Raw genomic sequence first — 25,982 nt, 5'->3', positions numbered from 1 at the left:
TTTCGAATCTGTATCTCTAAAATCTCTGAGGTGATGGGATATTTAAACCCCTCTAAAATAAATAAATATATGCTGGAAATTTTGAGAACATGAATTCATTTGTTCTGAAACAGCCCAAGTTCCTGCTTTGGTAGTTGATGGAAAATGCCACCTGAGTGTTTGCATTTGACACTGCCACCTTAGGGCTTCATAGATTCAGTTCCAGAAACTGAAGGCAGTTATGTCTTTGGGCTGCTAGTCCTTGCCTGAGCTGAAGCCTGATGCCTCCCATAAGTTGGTATGGCTTTGAAAATGGGTCACTGCAGCAGAGGCAGGGGCTTACCAAGCAATATTTTCAGCTATGAAATTTGAAGGAGATAATCTGAAAATAAATGATAGCCACCACTTTGACGGATTATGAAATAAAAGGTAACTTTTCATAGGTGCTTAATTATTCATACAATGTTTCATCTTTAACTATCGAGCCAACTCAGCTCCATGTGAACTTAGTTTTGGTTCCTGACTGCCAAGATTCATTGCAAGTCACACAGATGTTGGTGTCAACACTGTTTTGCCAAGACAAAATGACCTTGGTCTGGAATGCAGTGTGTAAATAGCTGCTTTTTTTGTGCAACAATTAATAGTTCATCATTGTTTAAAAAGCAGAATGGTTAGTTGGGCAGTGAGGTAATACAATTGAAATGTAATTGCTAGCGATAAATCAGTTACTCATATTGATTTCCTTACTGGGATTAATAGAAGCCAAAGCTAGAGTTCAATTTTTTAAAATAGATATAACTTACTATCTATTCATTGCTATTTGTTAGATAATTTGTTAGATATGGTAGATGGAACAATGATGGGGCCAGAAATAGCCATGAGGACCATTTGATCACAGCCTGGTAACATGGAGAAGATAGGCTGGTGTCTCTGCGTGGGCTTTCAGTGTTTCTTCATGTAGTGGTATCTTATATGGCTGTGGCTTCAACATTCCACAATTATGCCTTCCAGGGTCTGATGATTTTGGCGTTTCCCTGCTTCCCAATTGACCTGGCTGTGCTGTTGGCTGTTCTTGCACACTCAAGGTGGTTTTGCCATTGGCTTCCTCCCTCAGCCTGCCTCTGGGATTATGCCACTGGTACTCTTTTGTGTCTACCATCAGCACTATGAAATCATCATTTTTGTCTTCAAGGTACCAAATTCTGGTGATATTGGTGCTTTCTTGCAGAAAAAGAAATCTATCATGAGAAGTGAATGGTCCCATAGTGAACACAGTCATGGTTACAGTGTTCATAAGTTCCAGAGGTGTGTTTACTAGAATTATGCCCTGCACATTTTTCTATCATACAATCCTTAGATTACAGCTCTTTGGTTTTCAACAGCTTTGTCCAGTTCCATCTGTCCCAGTTTCTCTACCTTGGTGAAACAGCATTCTTGCCTGGTTTTACACATTTAAATAACAAATTCCAAAAGTAAAGCTTATCTGAGGCAGTCATATGACATAAGGACAAATCCAAGCAATCTTGGACTAGCAGAGGGTTGGGAGGCAGTGTCAACACACTCAATTTTTAAAATTTCGTCCCTTTCAATCTTTTAAAAATAAAATTTTCATAAAATAAAAACTTAATTTCAAAAGGCTGCCTGTCTTGACAAGCAGCTGATCAGCCTGCATTGGTGACGAGGCTACTCCATAACATGATTTCTTGACCCTTAATTGACAGCGTGGAGCCTAAGCACGGGATTTTAGCTCTTTCCATGATTTCACTCATTCTGTTGACATTAACTGTTTTTCAGTCTTCTCAACTAGACTGAGCTCCGTAAGTGCAGGAAATATGTGCTCAGTAAATGTTTGTTGGACCAGACACTGAACATTATGAAATTAAAGACCATAAACTTCTCATGGTAGCATTAGAGACACTGATGGCAAAGGTACTGTGGGATTTGGGTTTGGGCAATAAGCTCTGTGGTGGTATTTCAGAAGGAAAATGGTGCTCTCTTAAGTTCTATGGAACATAATGGTCAAGATCTTCTGCTGTAACCAGGCCCAAAGCTGGCTAATTTGGAGGGCTCTGCTTTAGGGATACTTATGAACTCTGTCCTTCCCTCAAGGAGCCAGAGGAAGAGATAGCCATGGAGGATAGCCCCACTATGGTTAGAGTGGACAGGGGTGAAAACCAGGTTTCACCATGTCGAGGGAGAAGGTGCTTCCCCAAAGCTCTTGGCTATGTCACCGGTGATATGAAAGAACTTGCCAACTGGCTTAAAGGTATTTATGCTTTCAACTTTTGGAAAGACGGGAGAAATAGCTTTGGGGGAAATGGTTTCCTGGTACTTCTACTTATATTTTTAGTTATATTGTCCAACTTTTTATAGATCTCTTTACTCACCGTTTTTCTACTTTTTTATCTTTTAACCTGCAAACTTCTCCAACTTTTTTTTTCTTATGCAGACAGTGGCCAGGGCCCAGCTCATATTAGAAGAAGGCACCTGGCTTCATCTTGTAGTTTCAGTACTTACAAGTTAAATTTACTATTGGAAATTCATTCCTTTGGCTTCAGAGTTTGTGCCTATAAGCATGATAAATAAGTGCATTCGATGCTTTCAGGAGCTTAGATTCTAGGAGGGGCCATGTGAGTTGAGCATATGGTAGATAGATGCAGGGATCTGGGTGCCACTAAAGGGACAAAGCATTCAGAGAGAAAGAAATAAAGAAATATCAAAAATACGTTTGACTTCCAGGAGATTTTGCTGATTTTGCTCAGGGTGGGCCTGTGGTTGGAGAGTGTCAGCTGGCTGCTTCCTCAGCTCTGCTTTATATCATCCCTTCCAGACAAACCTGTGGTGCTCCAGTTCGTCAACTGGATTCTTCGGGGCATATCCCAAGTGGTGTTTGTCAACAACCCCATCAGTGGAATCCTGATTCTGGTGGGACTTCTTGTTCAGAACCCCTGGTGGGCTCTCACTGGCTGGCTGGCAACAGTGGTCTCCACTCTGATGGCCCTCTTGCTCAGCCAGGACAGGTAGGTGTACCCTTTCCAGACTTCTCAGCTCCCTTCTAAGACACAGGGGCTGACCAGTTACTATGGGCAACAGTAATAAAGCCACATCCTTCCCAGGAGAAACAACCTTTAGTCCACAGAACTCTTTATATTTGCCTTTAGTCAGAGGTCAGAGAATCAGTTACAGTCTCTTACTTTTGATATCTGAAGAAGTGTCTGGTCTAAATGATACTAGATTCTTATGGCATTACATGCTAACCAGAACTAAACTACAAGTAATTCCCTGGAGAGATTCTGAAGGAATCTTCTTCAATAAAAATTGATAAAATTATTTGTCGTCAGCATTCTATTCGAGCAAAAGTACATATGAGTTCAGGAAAAGTTTTAGTGAATTAATAACCCCCATTATAGCTTGTTGCCATGATGAGTTTGGCAAACTCATTCTTCATAGACAATGCAAAGGTCAGCTCAGCTCCTGGAGAAAAGAATAACTATAAATTCCAAGTCAGTAGATTCTGACTTAAGAAGCCTCGGCAAGTCTTCTGATACATGCATTAGATTAAAAGTAGCATGTACGTTATAAATTGATCTGTCATTGAAGAAGTGATGAGCTGTCTCTCACCAGGACAGTAGACAGCTCCTCACTAGCCAGTTCCTTCAGGGAGGGAACCAGTATTCCAGGTGTCTGGGATTAATGCATAATCCCCCATGTGGTCATGACACAACCAAGCTCTTATAACACTCCCTGCAAATTGCCTGAAGAGGTCCATGGGGAGAGACTTAGCAAATGGTTCACTTTTCCATCAATTTCAAGGAGATTGATTTGCTTTCTGTAGAAGGGAATTGTATAGCTTAGGTTAAACTCTGTTCTAATGCAAGCCAAGAAAAGATCTTCTCAGTTTGGGGATGGAATCTAGATTTGTGCCATATTGAATATTCCTTTATTGTTTTTGCTCTGATGAAACATGATCAACTATTTTTTGTCAGATATTACTTAGAAGATAAGTCATATGTATATGTGTTAGCTTCAAATGTTTTACTCTCCTTGGTCTGAAAAGACTTCATTAAAATGGCAATCCTCTGTTGTAAGTAAATATATGTCTTGCTGTGGCTTTAACTATGGCATTCCACAACTTATAGATGTTGCCATTAATTTTCCACTCATCAGATTCAAGCATTAACATCTCCAAGTCAGCTGTTGAGAGGACAAGTCTGCACAGCTCTCCATTGTCATCATGTGTAGTCCCAGTTTCTGGGTTGCATCATTGCAAATTGCATCACCTCCAATATGCCCTCAAGGATTATTTAAGGGAGACAAAGAACTTTTGAACAGGGAGTCCCGCCTTTAATGTTCATTCGGGTTAATGTATGTGACATCATCTTGCCTGTTGCAACGGTGCCTCCTGGCCCAGTTAGAAACAAGCCAAGAAGCAGCTGTCACGCTATCCTGTACCAGCCCCTGCAGTGTGGCTCACTGGTTGTAGCACCTCCTGCTCAAGCCCAGCATTAGACCTCACCCACTCACTTCACCATTCTTTACTCCCCCGTCCCCTACAGACATCACCCTTGAGTGCCAGGCCCTTGTGAAATGGATCCTGCACCAGACATTGTCAACTCTCAGAGCTATGGGGGACCTGGCTTGTCAGCATTAGAGCTTAGTCTATGGAAATTCTTCCATTTCTCACTAGGGGGCTTCTAGTTATCAATTATGAAACCAGGACCATTTTGGTCAGAGTAGAATGCTTATACACTGTTGGTAGAAATGTAAATTAGCTCAGCCCCTGTGGAAAGCAGTTTGGAGATTTCTCAAAGTACTAAAATAGAATTACCATTTGACCCAGCAATCCTATTACTGGGAATATACCCAAAGGAAAGGAAACTGTTCTACCCAAAAGACACCTGCACTCACATGTTCAATTCAGCACTGTTCACAATAGCAAATACATGGAATCAATCTAGGTGCCCATCAACAGTGGAGTAGATAAAAATATGTGGTACATATACACCATGAACTACTACATAGCCATAAAAATGATTGAAATCATGTCCTTTGCAGCAACATGGATGCATCTGGAGGCCGTTATCCTAAGTGAATTAACATAGTAACAGAAAATCAAATACCGCACGTTTTCACTTATAAGTAGGAGCTAAACATGGAGTAAACATGGACACAAAGATGGAAATAGTAGACATCTGGGACTCCAAAAGAGGAGAGGAAGGGAAACAAGGGTTGAAAAGCTACCTATCGGGTACTATGTTCAACATTTGGGTAAAGGGTTCAACAGAAGCCCAAACCTCAGTCAGCGTCATGCAACATATCCATGTAACAAACCTGCACACATACCCCCTCAATTTAAAAAAGAAGGAGGAGGAGGAGGAGGAGGAGTAGAAGAAGGAGAAGACAGGGAAGAAGTGAGATTGAATACTAAGCAAAAAGCAACCTCAGAAAGAAATGGGTGCTCAACATCCACATAATTAAATGGGGTACTTCTCCAAGTAAGAGAAAAGCAATTGTTTTTCTTTGTAATAACTTAGAATGTACATCTGGAGATAACAAAATAGAAGCGTCAGAACACAAAAATGTATGCTAAGTTGGAAGATGAATGTTTATAAGATCAAAGGCACTATGAAAGCAAATTTACATTTCAGGAATCTTGTATCTCTCACCGAGAAATCAAACTTAGGAAACAGTTTCATATGCTAAAGGCGCTATTCAAGTCAGAGGCTCTTGATTTAAAAGAAAGAATAACTTTCCAAAGGAAAGGCTAAAAGGAAACAGAGCAGGTTGCTTTGCTAAACTCCCCTTTCCTCTCTCAGCCACTGTAGACCTGTCTTTAGCAGTGACACCTGTGGAGGGAGTCGTTCTATCTCAGGGGTTCCCCAACCCCTGGGCTGGAGACAGGTACTAGTCTGTGGCCTGCTGTCAACCAGACCACACAGCAGGAGGTGAGCGGTGGGCAGGTTACCGCCTGGGCTCCACCTCCTGTCACATCAGCGACGGCATTAGATTCTCTTAGGAGCACAAACCCTATTGTGAACTGCGCATGCAAGGGATCTAGACTGAATGCTCCTTATGAGAATCTAACACTTGCCTGATGATCTGAGGTGGAACAGTTTCATCCCGAAATCATCCCCCTTTCCCCATGCATGGAAAATTGTCTTCCATGAAACCTGTCCCTGGTCCCAAAAAGGTTGGGGACCACAGATCCAAATGCACATTTATATTTTTATCTATGTATATTTCACTTCATGTCTTTATTAGTATTTGTAAAATACTTATATAGATTTTGAAATACATTTCAAAATATAATCTCATTTTTTAATATGATTATGATCTGGAAGTTACGAGTGTTATTTATGTGCAAGTGCAACCAAAGCCCACCCAGAAAATGTCCGTGCTGTGTCTCTTGCCCCGCAGGTCATCAATAGCGTCTGGGCTCTATGGCTACAATGCTACCCTGGTGGGAATACTCATGGCCGTCTTTTCAGACAACGGAGACTATTTCTGGTGGTTGTTATTCCCTATATGTGCTATGTCCATGACTTGGTAAGTTACAACTGGTTTTCAAAATGCCTTTTTAAAAAAATATATGGCAGGAGTGGGGAATGGGCATTATTTTCATATGGGCATAGAGTTTCAGTTTTGCAAGATGAAAAATTTTCTGCAAATTGATAGTGATGATGGTTATACAACAATGGGATTATTCTTAATGTCACTGAACTGCACACTTAAAATGGTTAGCCGGGTGCAGTGGCTCTCGCTTGTAGTTCAAACTACTCAGAAGGCCGAGGGGGAAGGATCACTTGAGCCCAGGAGTTAGGGGCTGCAGTAAGCTATGATTGCATCACTGCACTCCAGTTTCCAGAACCTCCTTGCTTGGTCAGAGTGAACGGAAGAAAGAGAAGGAGGGGGACGAGGAGGGAGAGGGAAGGGAAGAGGAGAAGCAGGAGAGGGAAGAGGAGGGAAAATGGCTAAAATGGTAAATTTAAAAGTGGATTCCTTTAGATTCTGTCGGAAACAGAAACAACCATTTTATAAGATGTTTATTTCCTTACAACCAGTTATTTGGCCTTTTGTCTGATGTGGCTACACATCCACCAATACCTCTCAACCAGAGGTTCTCAACCCTGGCTGCACACTGACACTTCCGTGGGGAGCAGAAACCGTGCTGCAGTGAACATACCAGTGCAGGTGTCTTTTTGGTAGAAACACACTAATGCACATGGCCCCACACACACCTAACTCCTCCCTCCCAAGACTCTGCTGTCATTTGTCTGCGTTAACACCTGGTCATTGGGAATTTCTAAAGCTTCCCAGGTGACTCTACAGTATAGCCTAAGTTCAGACCCACGTCCTTCATCATTGCTTCTCAAACTTGAGCACTATCAGAATCACCTGCAGTGGTTGTTAAAACACAGGCACCTGCTCCCCATCCCCGGGGTTTCTGATTTAGTCTGTCTGGGGTGGGGCCTGATCATTTGCATTTCTACCACATTCCCAGGTGATGCTGGGAGAACCACTGTGCCTACGTGAATTCTCCTTACCCACCTGCCCCCCAGCACTGGGACCTGGGGACCATACAGCCCAGCCCCCCAGTTTACAGGCTCCCTTAGAAAATTTTTTTCCACGGAATTTCATTTTTTTCAAACCCGAATCCTTCAAACTAGTTTTTATGTTGATATTGTCTTAAATCCTTTTTCTGGAAACAAAGATTTCCTTCTTTCTATATTGCAATTAAATATAAAATACTAATACACACATAAATGAGAAGCACAGCCTGCTGTGGGCAGTGTCTGCAGAAGGGCCACTCACCCTTGCTGCACCCACGGGTATGTGGATGAGGACCTACCTATAGAACCAGCCTCCTCAAGAGGTAATTTGGGACCTGCTCTGAAGAATAGGTTCATGGGAAGGAGGCCTCGCCTGCAAGTGCTCACCACACTCCCTTCTACAATCCAGGAAAATGGGAGTTCTGGTCTTGAAGTGATGGCTCCTTGATTGGGCCAACAAATGACAGCCTACAGGGACCTGGGGACCATACAGCCCAGCCCCCCAGTTTACAGGCTCGGAGACTGAGGAGACGCGCCTTGCCCAGGTCATGCAATTTATCAACAGCTCAAGGACGCACACTCTTGAGATCTTTTTCCTCTCGCTCACATTACCCACATCCTTGAACAATTGTTTCTCTTTTCCAAAGATAGATACAAGAAAGAAATGATATATGCCAAATTCAGGATCGCGGCTGCCCCTAGCGGGGAGGGAGGGACATAAGAGCAAGAGGAGGTACAATGGGGACTTTAACTATGTAGACAATATTTTATTTTGTATGTAATAAGTACTTCAAAATTATTTTTAAAATCTCAATATATAGCTCACTCTGAGCAACTCCAAGTAGAATTTTTCAAAAGCCAAATAAGCTGAGAGGTGAGTTTTTACTTTATGCAATATTTACTGTCTCTATAATAGGATTTATCCCAAGTTTTCTTTCTGTGGCAAATTTGCCAGCACAACATGTGAGGGACCTATTGGCAGGTGAAACAAAGTCCCTCTGGAGTATAGCGATTCCGTGTGTCAGCCTGGTTTGTCACATGCATGTTCTTCTGCTCTGTTCTTTTTTTAGCCCAATTTTCTCAAGCGCATTGAATTCTGTGCTCATCAGATGGGACCTCCCTGTCTTCACCCTCCCTTTCAACATGGCATTGTCAATGTACGTTTCAGCCACAGGACATTACAATCCGTTCTTTCCAGGCAAATTGGTCATACCTGTAACTTCACAGCCAAATATCTCCTGGTCTGATCTAAGTGCCCTGGAGGTAAGAGACACTGGCTTCTTACATTCCCCCTGGCTCTCCAAGATACGTAATGGCCTCCTAGTCAATTGTCCATGGATGTCAGAGTCTCCTAGATGCTCAGAACCATGGTGGCCTTTCTGCCTTCAATTTGCCATTTAAGGCATTTGTTCTACTCCAGAGCATTGGGATCTAAGGGTTTTTTAAAAATTATTATTTAGTCAAGCTAATTTTTCTGCCTTTTACTCTAAACATCTACAGTGCTAGCCCCAGAGTGTAGTTCCACTGGGAGTCACTCTATCGTAAGCTTGGGGGTAAGGTGATGGGAGCCACCTTAAGGCATGTGGCCTCCAGCCTGGTTTTAAATCTTCCACAATCTACTTCCTCCAATCAAAAAACTGGATGCTTACTGTTAGAGCTCATAACAGCACCTCACTATTCTGCTCTTCCTTATGGCATAGCCCATAGAACATGTAGAATAATTTAGGGTTCACGAGCTTTGATAGGCATCAGAATCACCTGGGCAATTTTGTTTTTAAACACCCAAACAGGCTTCCTCTCAGACACTCTAAGTCATAATCTCTAAGGGTGGGACCTGGAACCTGTTTTAACAAACCCCCTAAATTGTGATGCAGGCCAGAGTTTGAGAAGCGCTATATCAAGGGATGCATTCTATGTATCTCTTTAAAGATGGCGATAAAGAGATCCTGTATTTTTTAAAACCTAGTTAACCCAAATCAAATTCCAGCCCTTCCTGTTGGTGTATAATGAATCTGCTTAAGGTTTCTGGATTGTCAAGAACAAGAGAACACCTGAAATTGGAAGAAAACCAAAGAAACCTTACCTTTTTCAATGTGCTCTCCCACTTTCGGGTTATGAAACACCCTTTTCTGTCTTCTTCGTTGAGTGATCAAAACACAGGAGGAGCTCAAGTCACCTTTTCTTTAGCTTATTGCCAGAAAATGAGAGGGAGCACCTAGAAATAATTCAGAAGGAAAATCAAAGATTCATTAGAACTACCCATGAAAAATAACAGTATAAAATAGCATTAATCTATCTAGAACCGCACTAACACAGGAGCCAGCAACCCCACGTGGCTATATAAATTTAGATGTAAATTAATTAAAAATTGAGTTCCTCAACCTCTCCAGCCACATCTCAGGTGCTTGATAGCCACACGTGCTAGAACCCACTGTATTAGACATCACAGATACAGACTATGGCATCGCCTCGGAAAGTTCTCCTGCACAGTGCTGATCTGGGGCAGGGGAAGCCTTGTCCTTCTCTTCACTCTGAACGACCAGCCCATCATCAGCACCAACCCCAACCCCATGGCTACCTGAGAGAGAGTCCCGCAGTCAAGTCCAAAGGAAAAAAAAAAAAAAAAAAAGCCTATGCCATCTTTGCCAAGTTTCCTGGTACAGAAATAGCAAATGTTTAGACATGAAGACCCAGCATGGGCTGGAAGAATTTAGAGTCTACCTTAGGATAGAGGCAAACTCACACTATGGTCAGTGCACTTAGCCGGTGTTAGACTCAGCCTAATATACGGGAGAAGACATTTCCCCTTGTGCCAAAGTTGGGGCTGCCTCTGGCAGAGTCACTGCCTCCAGAAGGTCTTTGGTACACATATGACCTAGAAATGGCGGAGAGGGCAAGATGGGAGCTGGGGAAAACATCTTTCAGTAAATAGCCTTGCTCAAAAGGGACATGCAGTGGCTAATTATGCCTATCCTAGCCCTACCAGAAGCTCAGCTGTAAAGAATGATCACTTGTTAGGTGCGGCCAAACCCTTGTTCACTCCTGAGAACTGCCATTCTGTGAACAGAATAACTAAATTCAGGCCTCAGCCAGGAAGTAGAATTGTGACATTTCCACGTATTTTTGTGTTTTGAGGCCTGCTTGACAGCTGTGCATAACTAGAATAAGCTAAAGATATCTTGGTTTAAATGAATACATGTTCCACTTAAAGACAGAAAAGTAAATTCACAAACTTGCTAATAATTGCTTCTAAATTGTGGATAAGATAGCCTGGCTTTGGGTCTCTGGCTTTAGTGTAAGCATCCAAATTGCATGGTGATAATAATGTCTCTATTGAACATAGGGATGCATGGATAGAATAGATTGTCCTCAGCACTGACGGACAGTTGAAAGCAAAAGAAGTATCAGCTGTGGTCCCTGCCATCCCCAGGGGGAAGCGTGGCAGATCCTCACAGCCAGGACCAGTGAGTGGCATCACACTGGGAGCTTATTGGTGAGCAAGGCCAAGTGTCAGTGCAAGCAGGAGAGCCCGCAGGGGGAGCTTTGAGAAGGCATGCATGGCATGCGCCAGGGAAGGGCTGGTGTGTCTCTGGGGATAAAGCTGAAGAATGGCTGGGATTTTTCTGTAATGAAAGAGAGAGAGAATTTCAAAAGGCAGTAACACTGTTCTTGAAAAAGATAAGGTATGTCAAGTCTAAAATTACATTGTAGGAGTTTGTGGGTGTCCTGGGGGGTTTCCAGTTGTTTTGGCGGCCTCATTTTTAAAAATTTCTTTTGCAGTTATTGAAATCTATACCAGTGGGGGTTGGTCAGATCTACGGCTGTGATAATCCGTGGACAGGGGGCATTTTCCTGGGAGCCATCCTGCTCTCCTCCCCACTCATGTGCCTGCATGCTGCCATTGGATCCTTGCTGGGCATAGCAGCAGGTGAGCATAAGGGCCCTTACCAAATATCAAGCACCTCCTCCATCCCATGCAGTCTCAGGCATCTCCTGTGCTCCAGATCTTTCTTGCGGTCTTGGCTTCCTACCGACCAATGGGAGTTCTCGGGATGCTTCCCGCTAACCTGCAAGCCCACCCTCAGTCTCCTTCCACAACATCCTGCCTTTAGTCCTAAGCTCTGACCCCTCCTGTCTTGTCTAACAGGACTCAGTCTTGCAGCCCCATTTGAGGACATCTACTTTGGACTCTGGGGTTTCAACAGCTCTCTGGCCTGCATTGCAATGGGAGGAATGTTCATGGCGCTCACTTGGCAAACCCACATCCTGGCTCTTGGCTGTGGTGAGTCTCCCGCACACCTGGGGAGGGCTGCTCATGACTACAGGATCAAAATAAAGGAAAAGCAATAAAAATCAGGGCCAGGGGTCTGGCTTGGGGCCACTTGCTGTCTAAGTGTGTGAACAGGACACGTGACACCCCTTCTGAGTCGCCTCTGCCTACCTCCCTGGTGATTGTGAAGGCACGAGCCTGTTGACTCATATTAACATACTAAAATATGGATGTTTGGGAGGATAGAAACTACTTGTCCTACCTTCTTCAAAATAGTTGTTTGACCCAAGAAACTAAAGGGAAATAACGCCAGCTAAATACAGAGCAACATCTCCTAGTCAATCAGAGTTGATTACATTTGGCTCTTTGAGCATCACAGTAATCCAGCCGTTCTAAAGCTTGAGAGTGCATCAGAATCACCTGAAAGACCTGTTAAAACACAAATTGCTGTCCTCCCCCGCCCCTCCTCAGTCTCTGATTCAGTGTTAGAGGTGGGGGGGGGAAGAATGTTTTTTGTTTTTTCTGAAAAAGGGTCTCATTCTGTTGCCCAGGCTGGAGTGCAGTGGCATGAACACAGCTCAATAAAGACGGGGTCTTCCTATGTTGCCCGGGCTGGTCTTGAATTCCTGGGCTCAAGCAGTCCTCCCGCCTCCGCCTCCCAAAGTGCTGAGATTACAGGCATAAGCCACCGCACCCTCAGAATTTTCACTTCTAACAAGTTCTCAGGCAGTGCTGATGCTGTTGTTCTTGGGACCACATTTCAAGAACTGTTGTATTAATCCTTTCTGACCCCCAGTGTTCTTGCCAGACTCAGCCTGTCAGAGCAACAAGGCATTCTGGAGACTTCCACTCCATCCTTCTCACTTTATTGTTGGGGTCCCGAGGCCAGAGAGGCTAAGGGATATGCTGCAGGGCATCTGGGCAGTGAGGGGTAAATTCACACCCAGAACCCACACTTACCATTCACCTCCAGAGTTATCCGACTGCTCTCCTCCGCTTCCCTTTTGTAGCATTCAGGCCTTCAGCGCAACCTCTTAGGTGAAAACAGACTGCATGTGGTTTAAATCTGAAAAGCTAATGGATGTCCCAGGTGGATTGTGAATGGAGGCTCATTCACCCATAGCCTCTGGCATCTCTGATTCAACAAAAGTATAAGCATTTAAAATAACCTTCTAGAGTGGGGAGAATGTGAATCCCTTGGGAACAAAAAGGAAGGATAGTGGAATGTGGAGAAATTATTTCTAATCTAGTGAAAACATATGTCTATAGTCAATTTATCACCAGATTAATCAAGGTATCTAAGCAGTTATTAAAATGGTGGACCATGTATCAGGCAAGGTTTAGAATAGGTTTCTGCACTGGCAGAAAATAGGATGATACCAGTGGTTTTTAAAGACCCATTCTATTTTGATTTGATGCTATAGCAAAGGTAGCAACTCAGGTTGCTGTGGTATAGCCATGTAGATGTCATTTTGTAAAATTCTTTACTGTTACTCAGTTATTTCACCTAACATTTCTGTTTAAATGTTGTGCTCCTTCTCCATATTTGTTCACAAGCTTAGGGTAAAGGAGAGGGTTATGGACAGGTGCTGTAGTCACCTGAGTTCAGCTGGGTTAGAATGTTTATCCTACAACCTTTCAGCTTTATTCTGAGATTCGTTAGGGGTTTCAAACCTTTATTTGGGATGCATACCTTTATTTTTCTGGGGGCCATTGCCACAAATACGTATTAAACACACATGATACAATTGAGACAGTACCAGGAAGAGCAAGTGATTTAGAAGCTTTAGGTCCTCTGCAGTTCCTGTGGACAGAGCATTACAGTAGAAGGCAGAAGCCAGGCAAGGGAGGGAGCCCAAGGGATACCATGCAATCTTTGTGGGAGAAGAAGGAGAAGTCCACAGTACAGGATTCTCCAGGGGGCCATTTCCATTCAGAATGATCACAAAGTGCCTCCTAGAGAAGGGGGCTTTTCCATAAATGCTAGAAAATAAGAGGAGGAATTCTGTTTGGTGGAAAGGGTGGTGCAGGCCAGCCTGGGGACAGCCTGAGCATGTCCTTCAACATCAAGGAGAAGCCACCTTGAGCACAGGAGTTGGTGATGAGATTTTGGCAGACCATGGAGAAGGACGAAGCCAAAGCTCTTGACATGTGCTTCCCCAAATGGGAATATCTTTGACATTTTCTCAATTATAGAAGCAGCAGCACAGGTTTATTGTATAAAACAAAATAAAAATGTAATCTGTATAGAAATGTATACAACAGAAAGTGGAAACACTCCATCTTACTCCCTAGAAAGGACTTTTTTACCCCTTTCTTATGAGGACCCTTGTGATTACATTGGGTCCATTCAATAGTCTAGGATACTTTCCCCATCTCAAGGTCTTTAACTTAATCACAGCTGCTGCTAAGTCCCTTTTGCATTTGAGGTCACACAGTCTCAGGTTCCGAGGCTTAAGATGTGGACACCTTTGGGGAACATTATTCTTCCTACCACACTCACCTTCCCTTGGATAGATGTGTGTGTGTGTGTGTGTTTTGTTTTTTTTTCCACTGGTGTAGCATAATGGTTAAGGCAGTATACTGAGCTAGTTAAGAGCTCAGACTCTGGTGCCAGACAGCCTGGATTGAATTCCAGCAGTTCTGCTACTTACTAGTGTGTTTGCTTATGAACTTAAGCAAATTATTTAACCTTTCCATGGCTCAGTTTTCCCATCTTAAAAAATGGAAGTTACCATATTTAATTCATACTGTTGTTCTGATGATTAAATTAATGTGTGTGTAAAACTCAATGAATAGATAGTGTCTAGCACTCAGTAAGCACTATTTAAAAGTCTGGGAAAAAGTTTTTCTGGTGGCTTTGCATAACTTAATAAGAATCAAACTTGTTTATGTTCTCCTCTCAATTTCTTAAGTTCATCAACACCTGTACCTTCTCCCCAAATACAACTAATACCTGGGCCTGCTTTTACTTCCTCTGAGAAGGCCCACCCCCTAACAACTACTAAAACCATTGATACTGGATAGAATTTTTATTTTGGATTAATTGTAAGTATGGGTTTTTGTTTGTGATACTTGCTTATTTAGGCAACTGTAAACTTTATTAACTTGTTTATTCACTCTTAGTTCATATTAACCTTCTGTATTTTTTTTCTTTTTTCTTTTTTTTGACAGAGTCTCATTCTGTTCCCCATGCTGGAGTGCAGTGCTGCCGTCTCAGCTCACTGCAGCCTCCACCTCCTAGGTTCAAGCGATAGAAAAATTTTTTGTATTTTTTGTAGAGACAGGGTTTTGCCATGTTGGTCAGGCTGGTCTCAAACTCCTGACCTCAAGTGATCTGCCAGCCTCGGCCTCCCAAAATGCTGAGGTTATAGGCATGAGCCACTGTGCTCAGCAACCTTCTGTATTTATGTGTCTTCCTGCTGGATTACTTTTTCAAAGAGGGTTTGCAAAGAGAGTTTTGTTTTCTTCAAAGAGGGTTTGCAAAGAGACCTTGTATGCTGGAGAATATCTTCATTTTGCCTTCATTTAAATTTTAGTTTTGCTGGCTACCAAAGTCAAGATTTAACATTTTTTCTCAATATTTTGAAAATTGTCTTCAAAAACTACTCCATTATCTTCTTATACCTTAAATTGTTATTAAGATGTCTGAAAAGAAACTGATTCTTGTTAAAGTTGATTTTCTCTTTCTCTCTGGACTCTGAATTTTCTCTTCACATATTAGATATATACATAGTTTTATTTCACTATTATCTGTCTAGATGTAGCTTTTTTTTCTATGCTACTTGGTACTCAAGTCCCTTCAGTGCGAGCCCTCATATCTTTCCTTAATTCTGGGAACAATATCAGTTTTCACTTTGTCAAATCTTTTCAATTTTTTCCCCTCTCCTTCTGTGATTTCTAGGATTTGAGTGCAATATTTTATGTTATTTTTTTCATAGCTCTTGACTTTTTCTTAATATTTTCCCTCTATCTTTTCATGAGGCCCTTCAGTTCAGTTGATCAGCCCCATCATTCTTTGACTCTGTCCATTGTGCTGACCACATCATCCATTGAGTTCTTCATTTCTGGTACATTAATAAATTTTATTGGCCAGGCACAGTGACTGACGCCTGTAATCCCAGCACTTTGGGAAGCTGCGGTGGGTTGATCACAAGGTCAAGAGACCAAGACCACCCTGGACATCATGGTGAAATTCCATCTCTACTAAAAATACAAAAATTAGCTGGGCATGGTGGCACGCTCCTGTAATCCCAGCTTCTCAAGAGGCTAAGGCAGGATAATTGCTTGAACCTGGAAGGCAGAGGTTACAGTGAGCCAAGATGGCGCCACTGCATTCCACCCTGGTGACAGAGCAAGACTGTCTCAAAAAAAAAAAAAAAATGTATCGACTGTAGGTTGTTTGGTTTATTGTCCTTCTTTTATGGTCTTTGCTCCCCTAGGATGTCCCTTTTCCTTGTCCTGGGAGCTCATGTTTCCCTCAGGATATCAGCTGTCTGGGTGAGTCCCTGAGTGGAGAGTGGAAGCCCAGGCCTGAGCTGCATTTTTCCTGATGTATCTAAGAAAAAAGGGAGGCCCATGCTGCAGGGTGTAGAACCTCCACTGCTCAAGGCCATGGAGATGGTGGCTGTGTAGACACTTTATATGATAAGTGCCCTCTCGCTGGGGGAAGTTCAGATTGCTTCTAGTTTGAAACCATTACAAATAGTCCTGCAATGAATCTTTTTGGTACAAATGTCCTTGTGTACTTTGTACAAGCATTTTTGTAGAAAAGAAGATTCACCTTCTTTCCAAGAAGCTGAATTGATGGGTTAAAGGGAAAGCCAATTTTAATTTCAATGGATGCCAACTTCATCTCCAAAAGGGCCATACCAGTTTCCACTGCTGCCAACAGCGTGTGACAGTGCCCGTTGGGTCCCCGCGGGGTACAATCAGACTTTTAAATCTCTGCGCATGGATTTTTGAGACAGATCTCCAGCCCCTATTGTCAAGCAAATCTCACATGTAAAATGCCACAGCAAGTTTCAGCTTGTCCACAGCACCCCAATACTGCCAAACAAAAGACCAACCCTGTCAGCCAAGGTAAATAAATGGCAGATATTTATTACAGAGCTGTTTTTTCATTAGTTCCCAGTGACTTTATCCGGAAGGGGACTCGGGAAACTCTAACAGAACCTGGCACTGCTCTTATCTGGCCTCTAAGCCAGGACAACTGCATGGCCAGAGAATGTCTCCATGTTGTTGTTTTATTAGTGGAAACTGTAAACACATTTTGTATTCTTCTCAACGGCTGGGTTATCATAGTGGGACTCAAAAGGAGACAAGGCAGTAAGGTCTCATGTGCTCAAGGGCGGTGTTGTGGCAGAGGGGGCACTCAAGAGAGCAGGGACAGAGGGCCCCAGTGCTTAGCAGAGGGCCAATGAATAATTGTTGAATTAATTGATTAATGAAACTTTAACAATGAATGGAATTGATGTGACTGAGGAGAGAAACCCTTCTAAGCCAAGCCATGAGCACCCTTCTGCTCAGAGCAGTAGCTTAGTCCCATGGTGAAAGAGGTGCATTCACATCTGTGTTTGTGGAACTACAACCTCTCATTTGAGATTCATACCTCCCAGTAAGGCAGATCTTCAAGTTGCTTTTCACAGATGATAAAACTAGATTCCAAGACATTCAGTGATTTGTTATACAGCAAATAAAATGGCAGAGCTGGGATTTGAAACCAGTACTGTTTCCAAAGACCAGCCCTTCCTGCTAGTGTGAGACAATTCAGACATGAAAACATTTGATCTACTATTGAATAAGGAACACCAGGATAAAAAGATAACATATTAGTCAAAGGACAGAAGTCTATGGTAAAGTAAATGAGGGTCACAGAGGCCCTCCCACCATGTCCTGCCATATCTCCACACACCAAGACAGCTCATGTGATTTCTCACCAGACATGAAGATGAGATGGTGAGTGTGTCTAACAGTGAGCTGTGGTGGCCCAAGTGGCTGTGTGGCCATTATATGAAGGCCATTCTTCAGGCTGTCCCCGTGAAACCTGAGGGCTTCCCTGAGCCTCTGTGAGCCTCCTCTTCATCCAAAACTGAGGAATAGATAATTAGCTGGTTGATATCTTTGCTTTTGTTGTTTTACATGGAAAGTCACACCTATACTCAAATTACTGACTCTAAAATTTTTTTTGGCCACGCAAAGTAAATAAAAACATAAGACGTCTATTCATTGATTTTAATGGTATTGGAGAAGATGTTATCAAGGGCAGAAATCCTGAGTTTGTGTTCAGTTCCTACTGCTCTCTGAGTTCTTTCCTTCTTATTTTGGTATATATGGTTTGGTTTCGGTTTTGAGTACATGGGCTGCCAAAGCAAGCACTATGATTTTTTGCTAGGAATTCAGTTCATTAATATGAGAATCCTAGAGGCAGAGAGATTGTTTAGAAACCATGCTATCAAGCCGGGCATGGTGGCTCATGCCTATAATCCAAGCACTTTGGAGGCCAAGGCGGGCGGATCACCTGAGGTCGGGAGTTCAAGACCAGCCAGACCAACATGGTAAAACCCCGTCTTAAAAACCCAAGAAAAATTAAATTAAAAAGAAACCATGCTACCTCAAGAATCATTCATAGGTTTCATTTTAATTCAGCTATGCTTGGATAAAACATCAGAGAAGTTTATTGCCATGGAAGGACTTTCCCTTAAGTATCAGCAATAACAACAAAATAGTAACCACAAAAAACTACCTTTATTGAGCACTTACTGTGTGCTAAACACATGCATTATTGACTTTCAAGTTCACACCAACACTATGAAAGAGATATTCCTCTTATTTTTATTGCACAGGTGAGGAAATGGAGGGTTAAAACAGAGTCCATGGAGCTCCTAAGTGGTAGAGCCAGGATTTGAACCCAGGACTCCTGACTTTAGGCTCATGCTTGTAACCAGGGCACTGTGCATTCTAGGTGATTTATATTGGAAGGAAGCCTTTCCTGTGATTAAAAGTGCATCTACCAAGCATTGTTCTCTCTCGCTTTCTCTTTTTTTTTTTTTCTATAGCCCTGTTCACGGCCTATCTTGGAGTCGGGTTGGCAAACATAATGGCTGGGGTGAGTTTGCTTTAATCTCACTTTTTATTAGCATAACTGACAAGCTTTCAATTATATGGGAAGTGCTCCTGAAGTCCACTGTGGTGGCATCCAGTGGCAGGACCCATGACCATGTGAAACACTGCTCTCCCTTCTGCTGGAGCTGCCTGGCCTTTCAGCATCACAGCAAATTTTAGTCTAATCCACAATCACCCAGTATGTTACAAATATCAGATGGCTTGGTTAAAAAAAAAATGAAACTTAGGTTGTATAATATATTATCAAGTTCAGAGGCTAACTCTGAGTGATAAGAAGTAGACTTTAGGATATCTTTCCCTTAACCAGAAAGCCAGATATTCCATTGCAGGTGATGCCGGGCCAGTTTCTGATAGCTCAGTCCATGTTGACGTGGTCATGGCTGCTAAGGATTCAAGGCAGCATCTAGCCCTCTTGGCAGCAGCATGGAGATTTTATCTGGGAGGGTCCCTAAGGAGACAGAGTATCTTTCTAGTAGAAAGCCAAAGTGCCATTACAGCCATGCATGATGAAGGGTATATCAGAGCACAGGGAGCCCTTCACATGTCAACAAAGAAGGTTCACAGGCATCAGTCCATGGACCCAAATGGGCAAACTGCACATCAGAATCAACTAGGAAGACAGAAAAATATGGAGCCTTAGGCCCTGTCCTTTGGTATTGCTGATAGAGTAGGTCTTGTATGATGCTTGAACATATGTGTTTTTTTAACTACTCCAGATGATTCTATGTACAGTCATGTTAGGGTACCTCTACACTCCATCACACCCTGCGGAGGTCCATGCGTTGGCCAGAGCTAACCAATGGTGTGTGCTCAGAATTGTGTGTTTCCATGGGCAGCACAAAGAGGGCCTACCCTCAAGGAACTTAGAGTCTATTTGGGAAACAGAATGGAAAGAAACAAAGTAAGTCAAGTCTAAGACCTAGACCAGGCAAAAGTCAAGGTTAGAGAGGTCACTGTGGGTTGGACTAATCATAGAAGGCCTTGCATACATGACGAGTGGTCAGGGGCCATCTGCAATTTGCAAGTGTCATCTCTGTCTGTCAGGTGTCCTCTTGGCACATCTGGGACAGGAAATCTGAATATATGAGAGGGAGAGAAAGACATACCAGATAGAGACATAAGTGGCTACCCTAAAGAATGGATGTCAACATTCCAACTGCTCAGTGCCCTGAGATTGTAGACTCAGTCTCCATGAGCATGCACAGAATCCACCGCAGTGTCCCCAGTGGCTCATCCCCCTGGGCTGAATGTGAGTAGAGGGGGATGCTTTGTGCAGCCCAGCTGTCAGATGGGATCTGAAAGGAGTATGTGGCTTTCTCTTCTTTCCCAGATTGGATTGCCAGCTTGTACCTGGCCCTTCTGCTTGGCCACGATATTGTTCCTCATCATGACCACAAAAAATTCCAACATCTACAAGATGCCCCTCAGTAAAGTTACTTATCCTGAAGAAAACCGTATCTTCTACCTACAAACCAAGAAAAGGATAGTGGAAAGCCCTTTGTGAGAATAAGCCCCATCTGCAGCCATGGTCACGAGTCATTTCTGCCTGACTGCTCCAGCTAACTTCCAGGATCTCAGCAAACTGCTGTTTTTCATGAGTATCAACTTTCATACTAACGCATCTGCGATCTGTTCTTATGCTCATTTTGCATTTTCCTTTCAACTCCAGGAATATCCTCAAGCATATGAGAGCCACATCTAGGTGATGTGCTCTTGTATGGAATTGGAAAGCCCAGTGGGGGCTTAGCACTCAGACTGGAACACATATAAAGTCAAAGTGCTCCAACAGAAGGAGGAAGTAAAAACAAACTATTGTTATTTATTGATATTCTTGGTGTTTCACTAGCTGGATGATGTTAACAGTATTAAAAATTAAACCCCATAAACCAACTAAGCCTTATGGAATTCACAGTTGCAAAATCGAAATTAATTCAGAATTCTGTGACAAGCAGCTTAGCTTTAAAAGAAAAAAAAAAATCAATGCAAGTTACAAATTACAGCCTGGGTCAATATTACAGAGGTGCAAGTTGACAGCCAAGCTCGGTCCCCACTTCCTGCAAACAATGGCCTGCACCCTGTCCATTCTGTGTGTGGCATTCTCTCATGGGACATGGTTGGAGTTTTTCAGACTGATGGGACTGCAAGAGGGAGAGATGAATTTTGTTCAGCAAAATTATTCTGTATTGCAACTTTTCTCACAGACTGTAAAGGATTTTTTAGGTAGAGATTATTTTTCCATATGAAAAATGATCTGTTTTAAAAGAGACAAAATAGGAGCAGTTCCTGGCTTAACCTGTTCTTAGATATTAAAGAAAACTTACATACTGTATTTATGAAATACTCAGGTATTTTCACTTTAGCCCCTACATTGATTTTGTAAATGCCACAAATGCATAGAATTGTTACCAACCTCCAAAGGGCTCCTTAAAATCATATTTCTTATTCATTTGAGGATGTCTTATAAAGACTGAAGGCAAAGGACAGATTGCTTATGGGTGTTATTTTTATAAGTTGTTGAATTTCTTAATTAATAAAAGCTCATTATTTTCTGCACACTCACAATATTCTCTCTCAGAAACCAATGGCATTTGAACCACCAAAAAGAAATGAAGGCTGAGCATGATAGCTCATGCCTATAACCCAGCACTTTGGGGAGCTCGGGTGGACAGACTGCTTGAACCCAGGAGTTCAAGACCAGTCTGGACAGCATGTTAAAACCCCATATCTACAAAAATTACAAAAATTAGCCAGGCGTGGTGCTGGGCGCCTGTAGTTCCAGCTACTCAGGAGGCAAAGGTGGGAGAATCGCTTGAGCCCAGGAGGTGGAGGCTGCAGTGAGCTGAGATCACGCCATTGCACTCCAGCCTGGAAGACAGAGTGAGACCCTGCCTCAGAAAAAAAAGAAAAAGAAAAAAAGAAATACAGGTAAGGATTCTCCTGTTTTCCTCTCCTTCATTTAAAAGTTATCAATTCTCTAAAGTTTCTGTGACCAAACATGCTGAAGACAGCAATAGAAGTCATGTTCAGAGGCTGGGCACAGTGGCTCACACCTGTCATCCCAGCACTTTCGAAGATGGAGGCAAACTCTGGAGCCCAGCTTGGGCAACACAGCAAGACCCCATCTATAAAAAAATAAAAATAACAACATCAGCCAAGTGTGGCGACGCACGTCTGCAGCAGCTACTCGTGAGGCTGAGGTGGAAAGATTGCTTGAGCACAGGAGTTTGAGGCTGTAGTGAGCTATGACCATGTCACTGCACTCCAGCCTGTGTGACAGAGCAAGAACCTCTCTCTAAAATAATTAATTAATTAATTAATTTAAAAAGGAAGTCATGGCCGGGTGCGGTGGCTCAAGCCTGTAATCCCAGCACTTTGGGAGGCCGAGGCGGGTGGATCACGAGGTCAAGAGATCAAGACCATCCTGGTCAACATGGTGAAACCCCGTCTCTACTAAAACTACAAAAAATTAGCTGGGCATGGTGGCGCGTGCCTGTAATCCCAGCTACTCAGGAGGCTGAGGCAGGAGAATTGCCTGAACCCAGGAGGCGGAGGTTGCAGTGAGCCGAGATCACGCCATTGCACTCCAGCCTGGGTAACAAGAGCAAAACTCTGTCTCAAAAAAAAAAAAAAAAAAAAAAAAGGAAGTCATGTTCATTTACCTTCCATTTCAGTATGTATCGTGCAGTGTTTTGGAGGCTGGAAAGTGAAACTTCGGAATCCTGAAGGTTTTTTCCACTTCAAGTTTGCAGTGCTTAATGCACAATATACAGTTTGCTGAATGAATAAACAGAAATAGGGAAATAAACTTACAAATATTTTAGGGAGAAGCTCACTTCTTCCCTTTCTCAGGAAAGCAAACAAGCACACACTGTTCCAATTTTAAAACCCCTTGACCAAAGCCTTTGAAACTATGAACTTTGCAACTGTCATAGTTTATGGATCTTGCTGTAGAGAAGCTCAATTTTCAGTGTTTGAACTGAAACCTTTCTTGTTAGGGAATGTATGAAAGAAGAATTGTAGGGGTGAAAAAAGCAAGCATAACCAAAGATCATCAGCAGTGAAGAATCTAGGCTGTGGCTGAGTGAACCAGAGGCCTCTAACATGGACTCAAGTTGATCTTCAGAACAGGACACTATGGTGCAGCATCTTCTTGTGCTCACACAAATCCTTAAACAGGAACATTGTAAAGCCTTGTACATTGTCTAATTTAAATAACATTCATTTTCTCAAGCTCTTTTTGTTACTATTATTCTAAAAGTGAGTATTTGTAGGGAGCACTTATGTTTTCCTAATGTCTGTATAACAAATTTCTATGCAAGTATATGAATAAATTATGCCCACAGCTCAGTTTTGTGTAATGTGCCATTTATAGCCATCATGTAGATGAACAATGACAAGCATAAGTAGGTATTGCTTATGTTCTATCCTTCTTCTTTTCTTTACTTGGTAATAGCACCAGGTGTATAGCGGAGTAAACCCTGTTCGAGGTTTAGTCCCCTTGGGTATCCTCTCAACTATCCACTGTTCTTTCAACTCATGAGAATGAATAACTGAGGACAGTTGTTCAGGACATGCTCCTAACACTTTGAGATCAATATCCTGAGAGCCACTTCCATGCATTCCCAGACAGGTCCTGGGCACCCCCATCAGGGCTGACCCTGGGCCACAACATGCCTCAGGGGTCAGCTCTCTAGGACAAGCCACTTATCAGAATATTATACCCTGAGGCTGAAGCCACAGCCATACTTGTCTCTGCCACAGAAGCACTTCTCTTCCACCTCCTTTCACCACGGTTGGCAGATTTGAAAGAAAATATGCTAAGAAGGGAAATTTACTTCAACAAGTTTGAATAAGAAGTTCCAAATCAGCCCTAAAAGGAAACTAGAGAAGCCACAATGGGGTGTCCCTATTGAAGTGCCCTCTGTCATAACAAAACCTCTCCCACCTATGGTTTCAAGGTAAACTCAAATAAATTTACCAGAGTGATCTGGCCATTCTATGTCTTCTTTTGTCTGGGTGACAAAGACAGGTTGTGAGGCTCTTATGCTAAAGACACTCTATACCTTTAGGAGCTACAGGGGCCAACTTGCCTGTTACCCATGACACGTGACTAGCATGGAATACGTCAAGATCAAAGCTAGGTTTAAAAGAAACTAGGAATTTCTAAGGAGGCTTCTTATAAACAACTTTGCAAGAGTATTTTGGTGGTCAGTAATCATAAGACAAGATTTCATACACAGGACTGTTTTCAGCCTTTCTCCTTATCTAACTTCCTTCCAAACAGCTTCACTCCTTAGTTCCATCTTCTTTTTGAATCTACACTGACAATCCCCAGACCATTAGGAGGGCTAATAGCTTCAAGGCTGTAGAGTTCCACTTTCCAAAACAATCAACAATTCAGATCCTGAAGGAATTTAAGGCCTAATAAATGAATATAGTAAATAATAGACTTTTAAAGAATGAAATATAAGTATAGTCTGCTTTCACAGCTCTTAATAAAACTAAAAGGTAGATGTAGTGGATCAGAGCAGACATGTGCAAAGTCACCTAAAAGAGACAATTGCTCCCAGGACTGACCTAGCCTTATTTAATATTAACCTCGTAGGTGTGAACGTATCTAAAATAAGCTTAAGTCCACCTGATGGGGTAGCAAGTCAACCACTGAGGCTCAGGGGAAGGAGGAAAACCTAGGAAGGGGGTCTTCAGTACTGGAAGTTTGTGGGGGTGGGACAGCCGCACGGGTCAAGGGGGAGCTCTATAGGGGAAATGGCACTGGGGTATTATGGTTTAGTAAATCGAACTATTTAAACCAAGCAACTTTTGTTTCTTGTCCAATCCTGTACTCACAAGCTGTTTGGCTTCCTCTGTCGACTTGTCTTACAAGGTAAAAAACGTGTCCGCACTGATGAGCTTCTGATCCTTGATAGCCACATTTCTCATTTTGGTTGATAATTCTAAGTTTTATGTATAAGCCTTTTAAATTTTTACTTAACAAACTTTATAGAGCACAAAATCACACACCCTCCACATGGTGCTCCAAAAAAAGTTAAGTTTCTGAGGCCCCAAAGGTCAATAGGGTGAAGGGTGTGCAGTTAGGGAAGGCCTCCATGAGGAAGTGAGGTTTAGGCAGAGATCCAGGGAATAGGCAGGAGGTGTAAGAAGGTGGAGTGTGGAGGGAGAGGTACCCTTGGCAAAGGGAACCTTGTGGATAAAGGCCTTGAGACAAGGAGATTGGTGCTTTCAAGGAGTGAGAAGATTGCTGTGGCTGGATTATGGTGAATGAAAGGGCACTGGAGTGAATTCAGCAAACCAACTGGGAGGCCATTGCAGTAGTACAGGAGAGAAGTGATGGTGACTTGGACTCCAGTGGTGATGGAGAGACATTCATGGATATGACAGACAGGAGGCAGAACTCGGTGATAAGTTGATTTGTAGGGTGAGGGAGAGGGAGGTGACAAGGACAACTTCATGATTTCTAGCTTGGGCCACAAGGTGAATGGCAGTGCCACATCATCAATGGAGCACTGAAGGGTCGCTTCTCCTCTCACGCTGCACACTCGTCCTCGCCAATCTTCATCCTTCTCATGCTTCGATCCAGACCTTATCTTCAACTCCCTGCAGGGACTGCTCCTAAAGCATTTCCCCAAACTCAACATATCCAGGACAAAAGTCATCTTTTTCAACTACTCTCTCCCTCTCATGTTGACTCATGGAGAAAGGTAGCACCCTCCACCCAACTGGAAAAGCCAGAAACAGGGTGCCATCCTTGTCCTCATTGTCTCACCTCCGGGAAACAGATACCCAAGCGTTGCAGGTCCCACCTCCTTGATAGCCCCCATTCATTGATTTATTGAATTACTGTTTACTACATAACAGGAACTGTAACCACAATAGTGAACCAGACAGCCATGGTCTCTTCCCTCACCAAAACTTTATGAGGTAAACTGACAAGTTAAGGAGTAATATAGTGTGGTGATGATGATGAGTAAGAGTCAGCCGGGTGACAAGATGAGGGAAGAGTATGTCAGTGACCTCCTCTTTCTTCTAAAAAACGAAGA

General features: G+C 42.8%; 1 protein-coding gene across 6 annotated transcripts in view; it reads left to right on the top strand.

Annotated features, from left to right (window-relative positions):
* SLC14A1 (solute carrier family 14 member 1 (Kidd blood group)) overlaps positions 1 to 21,477 on the top strand; it is a 29,909-nt gene extending 8,432 nt beyond the window's left edge. For 2 of the 6 annotated variants that reach the window (XM_032245253.1, XM_032245254.1), the window contains 9 exons: positions 991 to 1,171; positions 2,089 to 2,245; positions 2,810 to 2,999; positions 6,397 to 6,525; positions 8,600 to 8,792; positions 11,310 to 11,457; positions 11,677 to 11,811; positions 18,858 to 18,907; positions 20,255 to 20,818. In XM_032245253.1, the coding sequence (XP_032101144.1) occupies positions 1,109 to 1,171; positions 2,089 to 2,245; positions 2,810 to 2,999; positions 6,397 to 6,525; positions 8,600 to 8,792; positions 11,310 to 11,457; positions 11,677 to 11,811; positions 18,858 to 18,907; positions 20,255 to 20,428 (1,239 nt within the window). In that variant the 5' untranslated portion in view covers positions 991 to 1,108 and the 3' untranslated portion in view covers positions 20,429 to 20,818. Of the gene's footprint in view, positions 1 to 990; positions 1,172 to 2,088; positions 2,246 to 2,809; positions 3,000 to 6,396; positions 6,526 to 8,599; positions 8,793 to 11,309; positions 11,458 to 11,676; positions 11,812 to 18,857; positions 18,908 to 20,254 lie in introns of all 6 variants that reach the window. The other 4 variants (XM_032245252.1, XM_032245256.1, XM_032245255.1 and 1 more) reach the window with 3 other exon arrangements.
* The last annotated feature ends 4,505 nt before the right edge of the window (positions 21,478 to 25,982 follow it).

The sequence above is a fragment of the Sapajus apella genome, unplaced genomic scaffold (genome assembly GCF_009761245.1).
Source record: "Sapajus apella isolate SASKATOON/1434 unplaced genomic scaffold, GSC_monkey_1.0 scaffold57, whole genome shotgun sequence".
Classification (NCBI taxonomy): domain Eukaryota; kingdom Metazoa; phylum Chordata; class Mammalia; order Primates; family Cebidae; genus Sapajus; species Sapajus apella.
The sequence above is the reverse complement of the archived record's forward strand: the minus strand, read 5'-3'. Positions and strand labels throughout refer to the sequence as shown.